Genomic DNA, 20714 nt, shown 5'->3' with positions numbered 1-20714 from the left:
CATTTCAATTCAAAAACCTACTCAATGGAAGTAGTGACAAAGGTGTAGTTTATTAGCCAGGCTGGTGCTACATAGTGCCTCCACTCAATTTCATTTCTCTCCAACGACTAGGTCAGGAATCAGAATACACTAGAGGGTTTGCAAGAACCCCGGAAGTTGTAGACCACACACTGGCCAATCAGCAAAGAGCTGTGAAGCCATGACGTCAAACTCAAGTGCCTGTCTGGGTCCCTTTTGTGGAACAGCACAACAGTAAACAAAGCGTCGAGATGGATGTAGACGAAGACAGACATTCTGTGTTGGCATGATTCCCGAGATCGAGGATTTAAAGCTGGAACAAAGAGAATGTTTGGTGAATTTTACCAAGGGGAAAGATGTTATTGCTCTTCTTCCTACTGGATTTGGCACATTACATACATCACGACCAAATAGCAGCGATTGGTTAAATAAAAAAAGTACCCACTTACCGTCGAGCGAAAGAATCCTAATGCTGCAAGGTCAGACAGTTTCCACGAAGTGAAACCGTCTGATGAATCAGGCTAGTAGTTTATTGCAAACTGTGCAGAAGAGAGTTTGCAAATCACAGGAGCACCTCAACCCTACGATTCCATTTAAATGCAAAACATGTCAGAGCGAGCACAGAACCTGCTGGAGCTGTTGGCCGGAGCAGTTCTGTAGTAGTAGTACAGTAGCAGTAGTAGTAGTAGTAGTAGTAGTAGTAGTAGTAGTTTAAGTAGTAGTAGTAGTAGTAGTAGTAGCAGTAGTAGTAGCAGTAGTAGTAGTAGTAGCTAGTAGTAGTAGCAGTAGTAGTAGCAGTAGTAGTAGTAGTAGTAGTAGTAGTAGTAGTAGTAGTAGTAGTAGTAGTAGTAGTAGTAGTAGTAGTAGTAGCAGTAGCAGTAGCAGTAGTAGTAGTAGTAGTAGTAGTTTAGGTAGTAGTAGTAGCAGTAGCAGTAGTAGTAGCAGTAGCAGTAGCAGTTGTAGTAGTAGTTTAGTAGTAGTAGTAGTAGTAGTAGTAGTAGTAGTAGTAGTAGTAGTAGTAGTAGTAGTAGTAGTAGTAGTAGTAGTAGTAGTAGTAGTAGGATGGGGCCAAAATTTTTCACTAAAAACTTATAGTTATAGTTGACAGAATTGGAAGAGGTTTGGAAACATGCAATGACAACTTCTGGTGTAGTTCCCGACACTGGACGCACCGATCGACTCTGATAAAACCCACTGAAGCTGTAAAATGAAGACTGCAGACGTATGTGCTGTTTGGAATCATCTGGAATTTGTCGCCTCATCTCTTCTAATCGCATGTACCCAGTGTGCTCGGGGTTGTGTGTCAATGGGGAAATGATGAAAACTGAGATATGGTTGGAACTGTTGATTCGCCGAACGTAATAGAACACTACAATGACATGGAGATGGAGAAAACTGGGCGATTCTGACCAGAAATTTGGTTTGGTCCACCTTTTGTCGGGGTTGAAAAGGGTGATTTGGCTCCATCGATGCTTGTGACCAATTTCTGGTCAAATGGTCTTGGCTCCTCTGCCGTTAGAGTGGATAAATAACCAGGATCAATACCCTTTACGTGCTTTCTCGCTCCGTCCGTCATTGAATTAGTGTTTCTTGCCGCCGACCAAAATAATTCCCAGCATGCAACGCGCGCTTTTGTCAACAATGAAACTCACCTATAGAGCGTATTGTTTGCAATGGAACCCACCTGAATGATTGAGGAATTCCAAATACAATATTTTACTCCAGTTTTTGTGTATAATCATTTTATCAGGTCCTTTTTGCTAATCATATATATTTAATTTAATTTTTTTCCTCCTTATTTCTTACAGGAAGTGATGACGGTGGACGAGGAGTGCACTTCCTGTTACTGCCTGATGGACTCGGCGAGCTGTCACCTGCTGTTGGACGCACCAGGCTCGTACGCCCTGGTGGGGGAGCCGCTGAGCCAGGCCGCGGTCAAGAGGCTAAAGCTGGCAGTGTTTGGAGCTCTGGAGGGGCCCCTGAGCTACGGGCTGAGGGTCTACTGTGTGGACGACACGCCACACGCTTTTCAGGTACTACTGTCACAACTTTTGATGTTGAAATATATTTTTATTTATTTTATTTATTTATTTATAATTTATTTAATAGGGGCAGTGCATATTAATGAACATCTACAACACTGCAGTGTAAATATGCCAGATTATAACAAAATGCTCATTTCATCTCTAGTCCCTCGGCAGGTGACACCACAAATTTAACAGAGAAAACAGCAAAAACAAGTGACAGTTCTAAACTAAAAATGTCCACAAGTCTGGTTTTCCTTTAGCCGCTGTTTCAAGTGGGATTTGAAAGTGGCCAGTGTTGGAGTTTCTCTTACTGATAATGGGAGAATGTGAAGAAAACTTAGTGCCTCTGACTGAGACACACATTGTCTGAATGTGGTGCGTCTGTGTGTGTGTGTGTGTGTGTGTGTGTGTGTGTGTGTGAGAGAGAGAGAGTGTGTGTGTATTACTTATTTCTGTTTCATTTTATTTAGACTTGTACATTTACATTTTATATCATTTTGTATTATTTGACACCAGTCTCTTGATATTTTTGCTGCTTATTTAGAATTTATTATGTTACTACCATTTATATTTTTTCTTTTATTATATTATGTGATGTCAGAGCTACTGTGTCCAAGTCATTTCCCTTGTGGATTATTTGAGTTTGTCTAAGTGTATTATGTAATTTTGGTTCTAATAATATGTGGAATGTGCATATTCTACCTGTGTTACTGTGGCAGAGTGGTTATCAGGGCCGTTGCTGGACATTTGGGTGCCCTGAACACAAATGCTTTGTGGTGCCCCACCACCCCACCCTACCCTGCCCCTCCCAGAAAGAACAACAATTCAGGATTTATCAGTGCAATTAGCTTTATTTCATTCATTAATTATTAATTATTGAAAAGGGTTAATAAATAAATACCGAGAGAGAGAAAGGAGGGGAGAAAGAGAGATTTTAGGGGATTGTGTTGGCGCTGGCACCGGCTTCTCGCTTTGGATGGATAGTTTTGCGAGGAGTCACAAGCCGATTGATAATTCACGGTGACATCACACTGGGGGTGTTCTACATGTATCTCTATCTGACGGAATGTTCTGCAGTTATCATGTGGACACAATGCACACTTTAGCAAACACTTCCAAAAAAGTTTTTATGACTATTTGAAAATTCAAGAAAAAATACAAAATGGATTTACACATTTTCAAAAGCCTGTGATCAAGACGAGTGTTCATTTGATTTTCAACAAAAGATGAGAGTGACTGAGTGAAAACTGATTTTTAGTGCTAGCTATAAGTGTAATTTTATGTGTGAGAGACTTGTTTAACAGCACAAATGAGCTCACTTGTAGTTCCAGCTGAATCAGTTCTTTGAGGTCAGATTGTGTTCAAATAAAGCTCCGATTAAAGTCGAACAAGCCTCACCTCCAATTTACACCAAAGCAGTAAAAGCGTGTAAGAGCAGCACACGTGGAGTTCTAATTTTTCATCAGCAGAGCGTCTCCAGGATTTTTAACTGTGGCAAGGCAGGAAATAAGCAATAAACTTCCAATGCCGTTTCAAACTACGCTCTGTGCAACCACTACAGTCGAGTAAACACCGTGCGTCACATCAGGAGCTCGGGGAATGACTCATGATGGACTACGGAAAGTTTAAAGCCGTGGAGGACAAATATAATCTTCAGAAGGAAAAGATGCATGGCGCACACTACAGAAGTGTAATTAATGCGAGCACCGCAGATCCGGCTTGTTATCGCTGCAAATCATTATCTCTTTTATACTGTGATTTAATTAACACGTAATTCATCCAATCAACAATGAATATGTAAGAAATATAAAGGAGTTTAGTGTTTAAACATGAGAATACTGAGGTTGGCGTCACAGGAGCACACCGTTGTCTCTGGTGTAAATTGATGCTTTTAAAAGTACACGTGTATGCAGCTCTGCCTTGAAGCTCCGGGTGTAAATTCTGGGTCAGACAGAGCAGTGCTTACAGTTAGCATCACACCCCAAGAGGATGTTCTTAACAGCAGCTGCAAAGTATCAATACTAGGGATGTTACAATAACTGACGTATCGTCAGAAGTCTCACAATAATATCGAGAGCCGTTACAATATACAGTATGTCAAGTCAAAAAGCCCAGCCCCACTGCTCCAAGTCTTCACCTCCTCTCGAGCCCATTCACTTCTCCTCTCCTTTTTTATTAGTTTATTAGTTTATTGTTAGTGTGGCCAGTAGATGGCAGCAGAAAATCCAGGTGAGCTGATGTGTCTCTGAACTCATTTCATTAGGCCCAGGTGAACAGACACAAAACAAACCAAACCAGGAATGTGAAGGGAAAACACAGAGACAACGATGAGTAACTTTACCTGCAAAATTAGTTTTAAGTTTAGTTAAAGCATTAAAATGGTGTTAAAACTCATGTAAAAATAATGTCTTAATTTATATGTAAAATGAATATTCTGTTTAATTTAAGTCAGTATAATGAGAAGCCTTAGTTAGATTTAAATGTAACTGGCTGATTTATTTTAGGAAATTCCCCAATTTAAGTTAAAACATAGATTAAAAAGTCAATTAAATTTAAGTTCTTAAAATGTTAAATAAAGCTGAATAATTGAATCATTTGATTGATAATTGGCATTTGATAGTTTAAATATAATCAGATTTAAGGTAAATGGTGTAAAATGTACTAAGTTAAAGTAGCACTAATATGAAAAATACATTTTATTTAGCAATTAAAAACAATAAAAATTTGTCTTAAAATAATATTACATTTATTTCATATAATTAGTCATTTAAAATTGTATAAAAATAAATTATATTTAAGATTAATAATACATTTTATAATTGAAGTATATTAATTAAAAGACAGATTTTGCACTACTACGACTACTACGACTACTACAACCCTGTATTCCTTAATTAAACACTTGACAATATATTGATATATAGTAGTAGTAACAGCTTATAAACATCAGGAACTATATATCCCATGATTCATTTCAGCACAGACAACATGAAGAAATATGATTTTTACGTGAATTCTTCTTCTCAAAATCTTGTCAAGGCATTTTAAAAGCAAAAAAGTGTCCTATCTACAATTATATCAGCCTCTCCAAAATATCGCAGTAAATATCGTACCATGAGATGCATATTGTGATAATATCATATAGAGAGATTTGGATATTGTTACATCCCTAATCAATACTTTAGAATTACGACAAGCTCACAACATGTCACTTCGATCTCAGCTTGTGTTTTTTCAGATGAGTTTTTGAAGAACAAATGTTAAATATTTTGAGTCTGAGCATTTATTAGCGACATGTGTTTCCGGGTTTTGACATGGTTTGCAATTACCACACAGCAGATGGATTATTGCGCACAAGCTCACCTAAATCCATCTTTTCCTGTTGACTGCGCTCGCTAACAAATCCCCCTAGTTCATACAACAGTGTGTCAATATTGGCAGCCACTCCAGTAAACACCAAAACTGTTCATTTGTGCAGCCACTGTCAAGTTAAGCAAAGGGTTTTAGTAAAAGATCAGGAAAATATAAATACACATATATTAAAAAGGTCTGTTTTATGTTATTTCCTGATCTATTTTATAATGTTTCATCACCACAAACAGACCTGGAGTTGTGTTTTGTTTCATTTATACATTTTTAAAGATGTAACTTTTCCAGTAGAAGATCTACCAGCTGTTTTTCTCCATGTTTTTGCTGAAATGTTTTGCAGTATGGCATGAAACATTTCTATCATTATGGAGACTAAACCAGACTAACTTGCCTCAGTCAGAATGCCTGTTTTTCTTGATATTTTTGAGCTATAAAACCACCTGTAATTGATTAAATGTAAGATAAAACTGTTTAATATCATAGTTCTTCTGTCAGATGGAAAACACACACACACACAAAAAAAAAAAAAAAACATTCACATTCATAATACACATTCACCAAGACAAGGAGGTAACGCCGGATGAGTTACACCACAATCTGTTAATGGATCGTGGATGTCTGGGCTAAGGCTATGTTCAGACTGCAGCCCAAAGTGACCCAAATCCAATTTTTTGGCCCCTATGTTCCTGTATCTGATCTTTTAATGACAGTCTGAACGACACAGATCCGATTTTTTTCAAATGCGACCCAGGCCACTTGGATATGTGCTCCTAAAACCGATACATTTCCGATCTTTTGACATGCGACTTCAGTCTGAATGGCCAAGGCGCATTCATCCGACCTACATGTTATCAACAAGCCACAAATGTATACAAAAGTTCTCGTCATACGAAAATTGTTAATGAACTCCGTGTCACTGAAGCGAAGCACATCACCACTCACCACTCTTGGCTCCGTCTCCACATCCACACGTTCCTTTCAACGGACTGTCCCACAAAACACCACGACCAAAAACCTCATCCTTCTCCTTCTCAATCTCCTCCTTACAACAAGTAAGTTGTTCATGTTCTGGCTCCGATACAAAAGGAATTTTAAAATCTCCAGGTGCTCAATGCTGCGTCCATGTTTGGACAACTTCCTTAAACACAGAGCACGCTCGCTGCTGTTGACGTTGTCATGTCCTCCAGTGTGCATGTGGGACACTTTCGGGCCGTTTAATGTTCACACTGGAGTCACATACAAGTCACATTTAATTGGAAATGTGAACGATCCAAATTGAGCATTAAGCCCTGCAGTCTGAACGTAGCCTAAGGGATCAGCCTTGTGTCGTCTGTTTGTTTCGCTTAGTGTGCTTTATAATCCAGTGCGCTTTATAGCCCAAAAAATACGATATTTAGACATGCAAGAACAAAACAAAACACAACTCCAGGCATGTCTTAAAACTCACAAGAGTCAATTTTTCCAATATATAGGACTCTTAATGTCATATCTTGAAACATTCCAGAGAAACAGATTGGGTCAGTCTTTTCTTTGTGCTTTTTCAGATCATTTCCATATAGTAAAAGGCCAAAGGAAGGGTCCGATGAGGTTGTAAAAATTCCGAAATTCACGAGCCCAATAAAATATACCTTTTCCAATCGACATAGACCTTTGAAATTGGTTAGTCGGTTCTTATCTCCTGATTTATTCGCCATTTTTCCATAAAATCTGCAGAATTTAAACGATTTCACCCAAATAAATATTGTCCGTGTTGAAGTCTGACCTTTTTAAAGTGATAGTAAAACGCACTGTCTGCCCGATCTCCTTTTGCCTGCTCATAAATCTTGCTACATCCAGGGACTACTTTTTGCAGAGGAGGAGAACGGGTCCATTTTGCATATTGTAGGTCGCGGCCCAGATTTAGCACTGTGTAAAATGTGTTTGTGGTTCCGTTACTATGGTTTCCAGGTTCATTACTCATCCTGAAAAAATAACAAAAAACAATGGTACACAGTGGACTACTTTCAGACCAGCTAAAAGTTGACGTGTGAAATTAAAGGTACACTTTGTAACCCGTCTCCATGGAAATGTGTGAAATGCTTTGGTCTGAATGTTTCACAGTAAAGCATTAATCTTGTTAATCTCTGTAGAGCAGGTAATAAATTATATGTTATATCTGTGGAGAGGCAAGCATGTTAGGAGTATCAAAACCAATTCAAGTAATGCATAAATATTATAGGGTCCGACCGCCTATTCCGACATCCCTTTATTACGGCATGTCTCATGTCTTCTGACACATCACATATGATGTTCTACATGACCAAAGGAATGAAGCACAGAGGGCCCATGCAGACTTCGTTTTAGATTGCCATATTTTTTGGACTATAAGTCGCTCTGGAGTATAAGTCACACCAGCCAAAAAATGTGTAATGAAGAAGAAAAAAAACATATATAAGTTGCACCGGACTCTAAGTCACACTTTTTGGGGGCAATTTATTTTATAAAATCAGATCAGGAACTGACATTTCATCTTTAAAGACAAGTTCTAGTAAAAACAATAGAAGAGAGAAAAACAGACTGTTAATCGTCACATATGAACAGTTCTTCAGATAAACTATAACATAAACAACAGAACAGAACAAGTTTAACCAAACTCTCCATCTCACTCCAAATCACTAAATCCATTCAATTCTTCATCCTCGGTGTCACTTCTGAGCAAATCCATGACCTCCGGAGGTAAACAGAGCGCCTCTTCCTCTTCTGTGTCGCTGTCGTCAGACTCAGCATCAGTTCCAGTTAGAATTATTCCGGCCTTTCTGAATCCCGACAGGATGGTTTTTGTTGTCACTGAAGTCCAGGCTTTGTCCATCCATTCAGTGACTTCCAGGAAAGTTGCATGGTGCATCCTCCCAGTGTCACAAGTTTCTCTCTCCAGACTTTCTTTCTGCTGTTCGATTATCGTTTTGCTACTTGCAGCTTCTAACCTGCAAAATATGATTTTCTTTTTGGGGGCATTTGTCTTCTCAGTTGTCTTTATAAGGGTGTTTAATATTTTCAGTGGTACAGAAGTAATGGTGTGATCGACTGACATGATACAGACAGGTCAGAGGCTCTTCCTGCAGGAGACATGCGCAGTAGAGTGTGAGGTGACAGTGATACAGGAGGAACAGGAGCAGCAGATACTGACACACAAGACACACAAGCACCCTCTTGTAGTTCTCAGTCTGAAAATTTTAATATATAAGTCGCACCAGAGTATAAGTCACAGGAAACACCCAAACCATGAAAAAAAGTGCGACTTATAGTCCAAAAAATACAGTAGATATTTTCCTGAAGGCTGGCCTATGCTCTTTTTTTTTAAAATGCATGACGGTTTCTCATGGCAATCAGTTAGGTCATTTTCCCACTGTCTGATATCCTGTGTGACCAAAGTATTGTCTGATCAAGAGCTTTGCACCGACCCAAGCATCTTATGATATATAGGAACGCAAAGTATAATAGGCTATAACATTAATATTATTCATGTCAGAAAAGAGAAAATGTTTGAAAAGAGTAAAGTGCAGCTGCTCCGACAATGAAAAAAAAAAAAAGTTGAAGTTGTGGGACGCTTGAAAAATAATGTTTATGTTGCTACTCTGACAATTAAATGTCAATGTCTAAATAGCGGCATGTTGGAATAGCTGCATGAAACCACATATAATATAATTTTGCATAATATATATCTATATTACGCAAAATTGTCTCTACCTCCCCAAAAACAGACCTGGAGTTGTGTTTTGTTTCATTCACACATGTTTGAGTAATCCATTATTATTAGTCTTTACATCTCCAAAGCTCAAAATTCTCTGTTCCACCTTGTGATGTCATGAAGCGGTAGTTTCACATTAAAAGCTCCTTTTGCTTTTTGTTTGACCTAGTTGGTGTATGGAGTTTTAAAACACAGTGAAGCATTTCCTGTATTTCCACATGACGTCACAAGTTGGAGCAGAGTTTTTTCAGTTTAAGAGAAGATCTCAGCTAAAATGTGCAGAGTTTATGTGTTAAACATGTGTGAATGAAACAAAACACAACTCCAGGTCTGTTTGTGATGAGGAAACTAAATTATAAGATGGGGCTGAACACTGTGGGAGACGTCACACTCCTTTAAGTCCACTTTTAAATACAGTCTACGGTCCAAAAGTTTGCTGGTTGTGTAAACTGTAATAATGCTGTAGATGTGTTTTACTACCGTGCTAAAGTCTGCTCCAGTACTGCTCTGAAGTCCCACTAGCGCCACACTCGCCCACGAACCTGGAGAACCATAAACTTTCTCTGAGATTAGACAGTGCTTATGTGTCTCTGTTATTAGTTGGCCGACAAGTTTTATTTTTAGCCTGAGCTCCAAGCAATGTGCGCCTTATAATCCACAGCGCCTAATAGTGCGGAAAATACGGTAATAACATATGCTTATCTCTACTAAACAAAAGATTAAAGGTAGCAACTACTGCTTCATGGCATCACAAGGTGGAAAAGAGCATTTTGAGATGTAGACAGACTAATAATAAAGGATTACTCATGTGTGAAATGAAACAAAACGTAACTTCATTTATGTTTTTGATGAGGTAACAACATTATAACATGGTTTAAAGCTCACAAAAGCTAATTTTGTGTAATGTACGACCTACAATTGATATGCATTCAAATCGAAATTCACCCGAAGCCATACCTACAATTACATAAGTGCGTCTTTGAAATTTGCTGAAAAAATAATGTGATGTAAACGCAACTAACTGTTCCCATTGCAATACTATAACCAGTGTTGGGAAGGTGACTTTTAAAATGTATTCCCCTACAGATTACAGATTACACACACCAACATGTAGTTTGTAACGTAATCCTTTAATTTATTTAAAGTGAGTAACGTAATCTGAATACTTTTGATTACTTGATTTGCTGTAGAGAAGCAAAGACGAGGAAATCTTCACATAAGATTGTCTGTTTTATCTGCTAAAAGAAAATAAAAAGCCCAGACTTCACTTAACCGTATTAAAAATATTATTGATAGAAGAGGAGACACGTCCACGCAGCATGATTTAGTCCTGTTAAATCCTGGTTTAGTCCTGGTTTTTAGACCTATTTTAGTCGTGGTTTAGACCTGTTTTAGACCTGGTTTAGATCTGGTTTAGGTCTAGTTTAGATCTAGTTTAGACCTGGTTTTAGTCCTGGTTTAGACCTGGTTTAGATCTAGTTTAGATCTAATTTAGACCTGGTTTAAGTCCTGCTTTTAGTCCTGATTTAGACCTGGTTTAGATCTAGTTTAGATCTAGTTTAGAACTGGTTTAGTTTCCGGCAATGAGTGGAATTACCAAAAAAAAAGAAGAAAAAAAAGGGGGATATAGCCCAAAATGTGAAAACAGGAAAACAGGAAAATACTGCCATGTAATCCATTTATTTCAGCAAAGTAACTGTAATCCAATTACCACTCACTGAAACAGTAAATGTGACTGAATACAGTTACTCATAATTTGTACTCTGATTACGTAACTCCGGTACATGTAATCTGTTACTCCCCAACACTGACTATGACACAGTATGGCATAGAACGTATCTTGACGGTCAAATCACTTTTACTGAAGGCATATGTTCTCAAATAAAGGCAAAATCTTAAAATATTTAAAATTCTAAATCTTAAAACTCATGAGGAATAATCCAGGAAGTGCTGCAGATAAGTGTGACTATCAGCGCTCCACTTCAAACATCTCATTTAGTTTTCCATTCTGACTGAAGCCGGCCTCATATCACCGCTCTTTCATCTCTCCTTAAAAGTGACTGCCGTAATTGCACAGCGCGTGTAATGTCCAAGGCTAGATTGCTTAGTTACCATGGCAGCAGTAACCTTAAAACTGGGGTATCAGACTCGATTCTTGAAAATGAGTCCATTTTGGTCATCAGTAGTTTATGACAAAAAATGTTACTCGTAAAAGGGGGGCGCAAAACTCTACTTTGAGTATTTTATTGTTTGTACATTGACAATATTAATCAACTAACTACAATTTTGTGTTATAATGTTGTTTCCTCCCCAAAAACATACAGTACCTGGAGTTATGTTTTATTTCATTCACACATGTTTGAGTAATCCTTTCAGTCTGTCTACATCTCCAAAAGCTCAAAATGCTCAGTTCCACCTTGTGATGTCATGAAGAGGTAGTTTTTAAGCCTAACCCTTTTACATTTTGTTCTGGGGAGACTGCCAATAGACACATCAAGAATCTTGGACTTACGGTCACTGCGCGATGCATACTGGAAAGGGTTCTCCAAAAAAGTGAGCATCAAACCTCCATGTTTGTTTTCCCAGTGGGATGCGTCTATTGACAAAGCTGAACTTTTCAAGTCTTTTGAACCATATCACTTTTGTTTCTGGTTCTGATATTGTCATATTTTACTTTTGGGATTCGGACATCGTTAATTGTGTGGTTGTTGGATCCTAACAACTGAAAACAGCTCGAGAAATGTGTTTGCGAACTCCATAGATGCAAAAGGGAATCAGATGTGTGTGACTGCAAACCTCCGTTCAAACCATTTCCCTTCCCAATGGAATTGTAAAATAGTGAAAGGTGAAGGCGATGGGCAGGATTGATCCACAGGAAGGACCAAAAAGGAAATGTTTGACTGCCTAAATCATCCCAAGTTTGGTCTGATATGGCGGATTTTAGGGTTAGGGTCCTACGCCTACAGGAAGTAACAACAACTGATATACGACACGTCACCACCAACACCGGTGACAGTTCTGAAGATGGCTTGCAGCTTGCAGCCGAAACATGTCAACAAGGTAAAGACACTTTACTGCATTGTCTTTAAAAAGAACCCAAGAAGTTAATCTCTGAAAAGTTTCACATGAACCATCTCCAACACAATAGAAGCACAGAACAGACTCACTATCAGCAGAACACCCCTCTGTCACAGAAAGAACACATATAATCCACTGAGACGTGTCCTTTAGTCTGACAGAAGCTGAACCGCATCAGCGCACAATAGCGAACTGTTTTGAGCGCTCAGTTTATGCAAATTAGCCATGCGTTTTTAAGTTTTGTTTCTGTAAAAAGTAAACAAATATGCTCAAAGCTGTGTGGATAAAAAAGGATTACAGACACAGAAACGACATGTGTGGATGTAGATCATTTCTGATATGGTGAGACAGTGATACGCGGATTTGTTTCAGTGTAAACGGGGTCTTAGTTTAATGTCATACTGTGGAACATCACCATAAAGACGAGCAGATGGTGAACTCCTAAAAAGTTACACAGTGCAGCATTAATAATAGAGACAGATCCACTGTTCAAAATAGCAGAAGTGAGAGGCTCCGAATTACACCATAGCAAGCAGCAGATTCTTATGTATGAGTTTATATTTCTTTTATTATTATGCTACACAACCTTTAGTGTGACTCTGATTTACTTATTTGTTCATGCATTCATCTGTCTAGAAAGCATTCATTCAAAACTTGGGTTATTTTCTCAAGGTTATTGATTCATAGATTTTCCCCGTACTGTACAGTCCAGTCCAGTCTCCTGCCTGAAATACCAGCAGCCTGATCAGTATTCATAACTGCAGCCAACATCAACAAACTCACCTCGACCTTTCAACTCTGACCTCTGCCGTTGCCATAGGTTACCGCCTACATGTTTACACTCCCGTTTTACCTGCAGGATGTTGACCTCCACCTGCAGAGTCAAGGTGTTAGGACGAAGAAAGTTGGAGAAGAATTTGTGAACGTGTAGAAAATCTGAAACAGGTTTAATTTATGTTTATTGTTGACTTTTTGGTTTTGGGTCTGTCACCTGCTTGTTTCAGTGGAGATGTCATTGCTCTGCCTGGAATGTTCCACAGTATGACATTAAACAGCTCTACTTTACATTTATTCAATTACAGATGGTTTTATAGCTCAAAAATACCTAGAAAAACAGGTGTTCTGACTTTCACCTCTCCACCGATCTGAAGTGAAATTTCATTTGGTTTGGACTCCATGAAGATAGAAAGGTTTAATGCCATACTGTGAAACATTCCAGACAAAGCAATTGTGGAGAAAAGCATTTGACGGAGCCTCCACCAGAAAAGTTATAGATGGCACCTCAAACTTAAAATCACCAACTCGAGTCAGGATCTCAACTCCCAGTCTAAATTTGGACTAGTCTGAGTCAACGTCAGCTTTTTCATGATTACGTTGTAGATTCTCACTGAAGGCATCAAAACTATGAAATGAAAAAAAGTTTGAAATACCTCAAAAATTCTAGAGTCTTAAAAATTGCCATCCTTTGCTTTGATCACTGCTTTGCACATTCTTGGTTTTCCACTATCGAACTCTGGCATGGCACAGCTGTGAAGTAAAAAACATTTCAGCAGTGTTGAGAGTAACGCGTTATAAAAGTAACAAATTGCTGTAATGCATTGCTTTTTGCTGTAATGCAGTAACTACAGGGAAATTTTTTTTAATGTTTTACTCGGTACAAATGTCAGTAACGTGCGTCACAATTCTTTTTTAACTTGGATTGAAGTGGTGGGTTTTTCATTTTTCTTCATACAAATTCTCTAAAATCACTGTGATATCAGCAGTGAAATGCCGGAGACGCCCCCGCGTAGACTGTCAGGTGACCGCGGGCAAAAGGACCGGCTAAGAACCCCGTGTTCCACGAAGCGAACCGCAGCTGACGCCCGATCGCGCTTTGCAGACACCCTGTTCTAGTCCAAGATTAGTTCTGGTTTAGTCCTGGTTTAGACCTGGTTTAGTCCTGGTTTAGACCTTAGACCTTGTTTAGTTCTGGTTCAGTCCTGGTTCAGCTCTGCTTTAGTCTTAGTTTAGTCATGGTTTAGTCGTCTGTTCAGACCTGGTTTAGACCTAGTTCAGTCCTGGTTCAGTCCTGGTTCAGCTCTGATTTAGTCCTGGTTCAGTCCTGGTTTAGTCCTGTTCAGTTCTGTTTTAGTCCTGGTTCTGTCCGGGTTCAGCTCTGGTTCAGTTTTGGTTTAGACCTGGTTCAGTCCTGGTTCAGTTCTGGTTTAGTCCTGGTTCAGTTCTGGTTTAGTTCTGGTTTAGTCCTGGTTCAGTTCTGTTTTATTCCTGGTTTAGTCCAGGTTCTGTCCGGGTTCAGCTCTGGTTCAGTTTTGGTTTAGACCTGGTTTAGTCCTGGTTTAGTTCTGGTTCAGTCCATATACGGCGCAAAAGTTCAGCATCTTCACAGTTATTATGGTGAGAGTAACTTAAAAGTGCTGCAGTAGTCATATAATGTCTTACATTTTAAATGCAGTAATATTTTAATGTAATGAATGACTTTGAAATGACAGTAACAAGTCATAAATAACACATTACAGTTTTAAAGTAAATTGCCCAACAGTGTTCATCAGGAAATCCATTGAGAGAAGTCCAAGGGTTTGTAGCCCTGTCAACAAAACAAAGTGTGGATACTTTGAGGACTCGGAATCTGAAGTTATTGCTACATTATTCCATTCATCTTGCTGCATGTACATGATGTCTTCAGTAGGGATGTAACAATAACTGAAATATCATGATATCGTGTCATCAAAGGTCACACAATAATATCGAGGGCCATCACAATAAATCGAATTACAACTCTCTTCTCTTAATTTAATAGCTATAGTGCAGCAACAACTAAAAAACAGCGGGAAGTACATAGCCCATGATCTTTTCTCCGTTTCAGTGCAGACTACATAAAGAAATAGCTGTTATAAACACTTTGAAATATTAGTTCTTTGGATTAAGTCTTATCAAGGCATTTTAAGAGGAAAAGCTAACATATTCACAATTTTGTTAGCCTCCACAAAATATTGAAATAAATCTGGGGCCATGAGATACAGAAGAGAAAATATCGTACTGAGAGATGAATATTGTTACATCCCTTCAGTTTGTATCTGCCAAAGAGGTCAATATAATAAAGTCCATTGTAGAGAAGGTGTGTGTGTGACTAATTCTAGTGACATAAATCTTGATCTTTTGCTTTAGTGCAGCCAACATAAAAATATCACTATTCTTTAAAAACACTTCAAATCTCAGGCAGAATGTTCACTAAAGAGACTACTGATGACTAAATCTTGTGTAGCTCAAAAACACAGATAGTTCTTTCAGTGAGATAGGGACGAAAAGTAAACTTTTCTCACTGCTTTGCACAGTCTTGGTTTTGCCACGGGTTTATAACACTGTCGACAAAGCAAAGGGTGGGTACTTTGAGGACTCTCTCTCTTGCTCCATGTATGTGATATTTTCAGTTTGTATCTGCCAAAGAGGTCAATATAAAGAAAGACCACTGTAGAGAAGGTGTGTGTGAATAATGCTAGTGACATAAACCTTGATCCTTTGCTTTAGTGCAGCCAACATAAAAAATACTTTTAAAAACTCTTAAAAACACTTCAGATCTCAGGATGGATGTTCACTAAAGAGTTTTGTCCGGTTGTGATGGAAGATTACTGACGACTAAATCTTGTGCAGCTCAAAAACGTAAATGAGTCTTTCAGTGAGATGGGATGAAGAGTAAACTTTTCTCACTGCTTTGCACAGTCTTGGTTTTCCACTAATGAACCCTGACATGACTCAACTGTGAAGTGAAAACCATTTCAGGAGACTTCATCATGAAGCTCACTGAGAGAAGACCAAGTGTTTGTAACACTGTCCACAAAGCAAAAGGCAGATACTTCGAAGACTCAGAATCTATTAGAAAGTTATCATATCTGCCAAAAAGGTCAATATGAGAAGATGTGTGTGAATAATGCTAGTGACATAAACCTTGATCCTTTGCTTCAGTGCAGCTAACATAAAAAATTGTCTATTCTTAAAAAACACTTCAAATCTCAGGATCAGTGTTCACTAAAGAGTTTTGTCCGGCTGTGATGGAAGATTACTGACGACTAAATCTTGTGTAGCTCAAAAACGTAGATGGGTCTTTCAGTGAGATCGGGATGAAGAGTAAACTTTTCTCACTGCTTTGCACAGTCTTCGACTTCATAATGAAGCTCATTCAGAGAAGGCCAGTGGTTTGTAACACTGTCGACAAAGCAAACGGAGGATACTTTGAGGACTCAGAATCTGAAGCTGTTGCTACATTATTCCATTCATCTTGCTTCATGTATGTGATGTCTTCAGTTTGTATCTGCAATACAGAACAAGGTCAATATAAAGAAAGTCCATTGTAGGAGAAGCTGTGACTGCTAGTGACATAAACCTTGCTCTTTTGCTTCAGTGCACCCAACAAAAAATGCAATATTCTTAAAAAAAACACTTCAAATCTCAGGCGGAGTGTTCACTAAAGAGTTTTGTCCGGCTGTAATGGAAGATTACTGACGACTAAATCTTGTATAGCTCAAAAACGTAGATCGGTCATTCAGTGCGATAGGGACGAAGAATAAACTTTTCTCACATCCAGAGACGAGCTGTGACAAATATGAAGTCGAGTCTGATATTTTGTAATCTTGGTCTCGGAGTGAGCCCTCTTCTCGCTGCTTCTACGATCAATCTCTGTCAAACATGTGAGCGGCCGTAAACAAGTGTCACTGTTGAAGAGCTGAGGAGCTGAAGCACGTACACGAACACGTTTCCATTCTGCTTTTTATTTATTATTTCTAACCGCAAATGCTAATATGTCACACCACAGTGGTCACTGGACAGATTACACAGAGCTCTGACAGCGATCAAACATGAAACCCATTTTAACAAGCTTCATTTTGATGTGTGATGTGGTTGTTGCGGCAAACCTCACAAGGAATCTGAACTTGAGACCAGCTGAACGTGCACACACACACAAACACACAAACACAATTAGGGCCAAAAAAATTCACAATTCACAATGCCATGAACATGACCTGTCTGTGTCCAGATATGAGATAAACATGTTCCATTCAAATAGAGCTTTTTTGATAACAACTGTAATGCTGATTTATTCTTGGTTACAAAAAAACATTGGACATGATGTTGTTTATCCTTTCAGAAAGCAGGATGAGTCTCTCGTTTGGGTTGCCAGTTTCAGTGCAGACATCCAGTTGTTTTAGACCAGGGCTGTTCAAAATATGGCCCAGGGTCCAATGCAGCCCTCAGACACATTTCTGTTGGCCCACAGGATTTCTGCAAAATTGTCTAAATGACCAAATATAGTACTTTATACTGCATATTGCATTGGAAAATCATAACTGAAATCAAAATAAATACAGTACATTTAATAAATAATGTTTTAATATGATACAGACTTAAAATTAATGTTTCAAGCCTTCTTAAAGGCATGGTGGCTCAGTCACCTTTTGAATGACTGACTTTACTGTCCTGTATCTGTGGCACTCTGTAAGTATGAGGCTCTTGATGAAAAAAGTTTGGACACTCCTGGTTTGGCCCTAAAAGACTGAATCCTCACTATAAACCCCAGCACCAACAGCCAATCATTAATTCTGTGGTTCTCAAAGTGGACTCTAGGGCCCCTGGGTGGCCGCAGAAGCACTAGAGAGGGCCCCCAAAGGTGATCTAGACAACAAACAATTGAGTTTGAAACTACATGTACATAACTATCTGTTAGTTATGGCCCAGGGTCCAATGCAGACACATTTTTGTTGGCCCTCGGGCTTCCTGCTAAATTGTCTAAATGACCAAATATAGTACTTTATACTGCATATTACACTGGAAAATCATAACTGAAATAAAAATAAATACAGTACATTTAATAAATAACGTTTTAATGTGATATACGTAGACTTATAAATTAATGTTTCAAGCCTTCTTAAAGGCATGGTGGCTCAGTCACTTATAAGTGAACAGTAACCTTTTGAATGACTTTACTGTCCTGTATCTGTGACACTCCGTACACTCTGTAAGTATGAGGCTCTTGATGAAAAAAGTTTGGACACTCCTGGTTTAGACCTTAAAGACTCTGAATCGTCACTATAAACCCCAGCACCAACAGCCAATCATTAATTCTGTGGTTCTCAAAGTGGACTCCAAGGCCCCCTGGTTGGCCCCAAAGGTGATCTAGACAACAAACAATTGAGTTTGAAACTACATGTACATAACTGTCTGTTAGACTGACTACATAAATACTTATTTTTACAAATTTTTGTTGTTACTGTGGGGTCCCGAGTGATCATTGGATCAGTAAAGGGGGCGCGGTGCTGCAGACTCATTCAGAATACAGACGTCCACACAAATCATCAGTTGTGATCAAACCTCATTTCATCAGCCTCATCTCGTCCTCTGAATATTGTGCTAACGGGACTCCAGACTGCTTCGCTGCGCTGGGCCCCACGTCTCGTCTCTGTTTCGAGTGGAGGGGCGTGAGGAGAGGGTGGGGGGTGAGACATGCTCGGCAGCGGCAGGTGGAACACGCTGATATGCAAAATAATGTGTCGCCCAAATGAGAAGGAAAAGCATTGTTTCAACTCTGTTTACTATTTCCCTTTGGGCTTTCCTTCACAAAATACTTTTCTGGTATGTTTTGTTTTTACCGAGATTAATTGTTTGCTAATTAGGGATTATGTTGAGGATTAAGTTGTGCGGTTGCCATGGCGAAGCTAAGTCTCACCAAGTTTTATAATGTTTGTGTTTTGAGAACTGTACTCGTACCAAACTATTTTCTAGAAATTTCTGCACTGTGTGTGTGTGCTTCCTGTGTTACTGTGTGTAAGGAGGTTGTGGGTTAGACTCCTCTCTGGGTGGAGTATGTATATCCCTCTGTGTTGCTCATTCTTTTTCGTTCTGTCTCTTCTCTCAAGCGTCTTCCTCCCACCACCAATTTTTCTCTTTTTCTTTCCCACTTTCACTCACTCCTTTCTCTTCCTCTTCTTCACCCTCACTCTCTTTCTCTATCTCTCTGTCCACCTTCTTCATCTGGGCCCCTTTTCTCTCTCCCTCTCTCTCTGTCATCTCTCTCCCACCATCCTCTCTCTCTTCCTCTGTTTCTTAATTTCACCATCTCCCCTTTTCTATCCCTCTGCTCGCTTTCTCTCTCTCTCCCTCTCCTCTCTGCCCCTCTTCCTCCATCTTTCTTTCTTTCTCACTTTCACCCATTCCTCTCTCTCCCTCTTCTTCACCCCCGCTCTTTCTCTGTCTCTCTGCCTACCTTCTCTCTCTCTTTCCTCTCTTCATCTGTCTGTCTTCCTGTGTTTCTTAATTTCCCCTTCTCTATCCATCTACTCACTTTCTCTCTTCTCTCTGTCCTTCTTCCTCTCTCTCTCTCTGCCTCTCCATTTACCCCCTTCTCTCTCTCATCTCTCTCCCACCACTCTCTTTCTCTCTCCCCCCGTCTTTCTCACTTTCATCCATTCTTCTCCTCTCTCCCTCTTCCCCCCTTCTTTCTCTCTCCTTCTCTCTCTTCCTCTCTCTCTACATTTCTCTCTCTCCATGTGCCACCTTCTCTCTCTTCTCTCTCTGACCACCTTCTCTCCTTTTCCTCACTCACTCCTTCTCTCCCGTGTGTGTGTGTGTGTACAGGGAGTGGTGTGGGCGGAGCGGAGCAGAGGAGGTCAGCTGTTGGAGGAGCCTCAGACGTTGCCTTTCAGAGCGAGTTCCTTCAGTCTGCAGGTGTCCATCCAGGACGTGCCCCACTTCCTCTGGAGCATCAAGCCCTTTACCACATGTCAGGTACACAACAACACCGCTACTATGTGTACTATCATATCACACAACAACACCGCTACTACATGTACTATCATATCACAAAACACCACTACTACATGTACTATCATATCACACAACAACACACTACTACATGTACTATCATATCACACAACAACACCGCTACTACATGTACTAACATATCACACAACAACACCGCTACTACATGTACTATCATATCACACAACAACACCGCTACTACATGTACTATTATATCACACAACAACACCGCTACTACATGTACTAACATATCACACAACAACACCACTACTACTACATGTACTATCATATCACACAAACAACACCGCTACTACTACATGTACTATCATATCACAACAACACACGCTACTACTACATGTACTATTATATCACACAACAACACCGCTACTACATGTACTATCATATCACACAACAACACCACTACTACTACATGTACTATTATATCACACAACAACACCGCTACTACATGTACTATCATATCACACAACAACACCACTACTACTACATGTACTATCATATCACACAAACAACACCACTACTACTACATGTACTATCATATCACACAACAACACCACTACTACATGTACTATCATATCACACAACAACACCACTACTACTACATGTACTATTATATCACACAACAACACCGCTACTACATGTACTAACATATCACACAACAACACTACTAC

The 20714-nt window shown here is 39.3% G+C and overlaps 1 protein-coding gene across 1 annotated transcript in view; it reads left to right on the top strand.

Annotated features, from left to right (window-relative positions):
- The window catches only part of unc5db (unc-5 netrin receptor Db), a 386593-nt gene that overhangs the window by 338554 nt on the left and 27325 nt on the right, over positions 1 to 20714 (top strand). Inside the window, exons 13-14 of the mRNA XM_055161477.1 lie at positions 1827 to 2051; positions 19843 to 19992. Coding sequence (XP_055017452.1) covers positions 1827 to 2051; positions 19843 to 19992 — 375 coding nt within the window. The remainder of the gene's footprint in view (positions 1 to 1826; positions 2052 to 19842; positions 19993 to 20714) is intronic.

Source organism: Boleophthalmus pectinirostris, unplaced genomic scaffold (genome assembly GCF_026225935.1).
Source record: "Boleophthalmus pectinirostris isolate CB_2022bp ecotype Guang Dong unplaced genomic scaffold, ASM2622593v1 HiC_scaffold_4, whole genome shotgun sequence".
NCBI classification, from domain to species: Eukaryota; Metazoa; Chordata; class Actinopteri; order Gobiiformes; family Gobiidae; genus Boleophthalmus; species Boleophthalmus pectinirostris.
The sequence above is the reverse complement of the archived record's forward strand: the minus strand, read 5'-3'. Positions and strand labels throughout refer to the sequence as shown.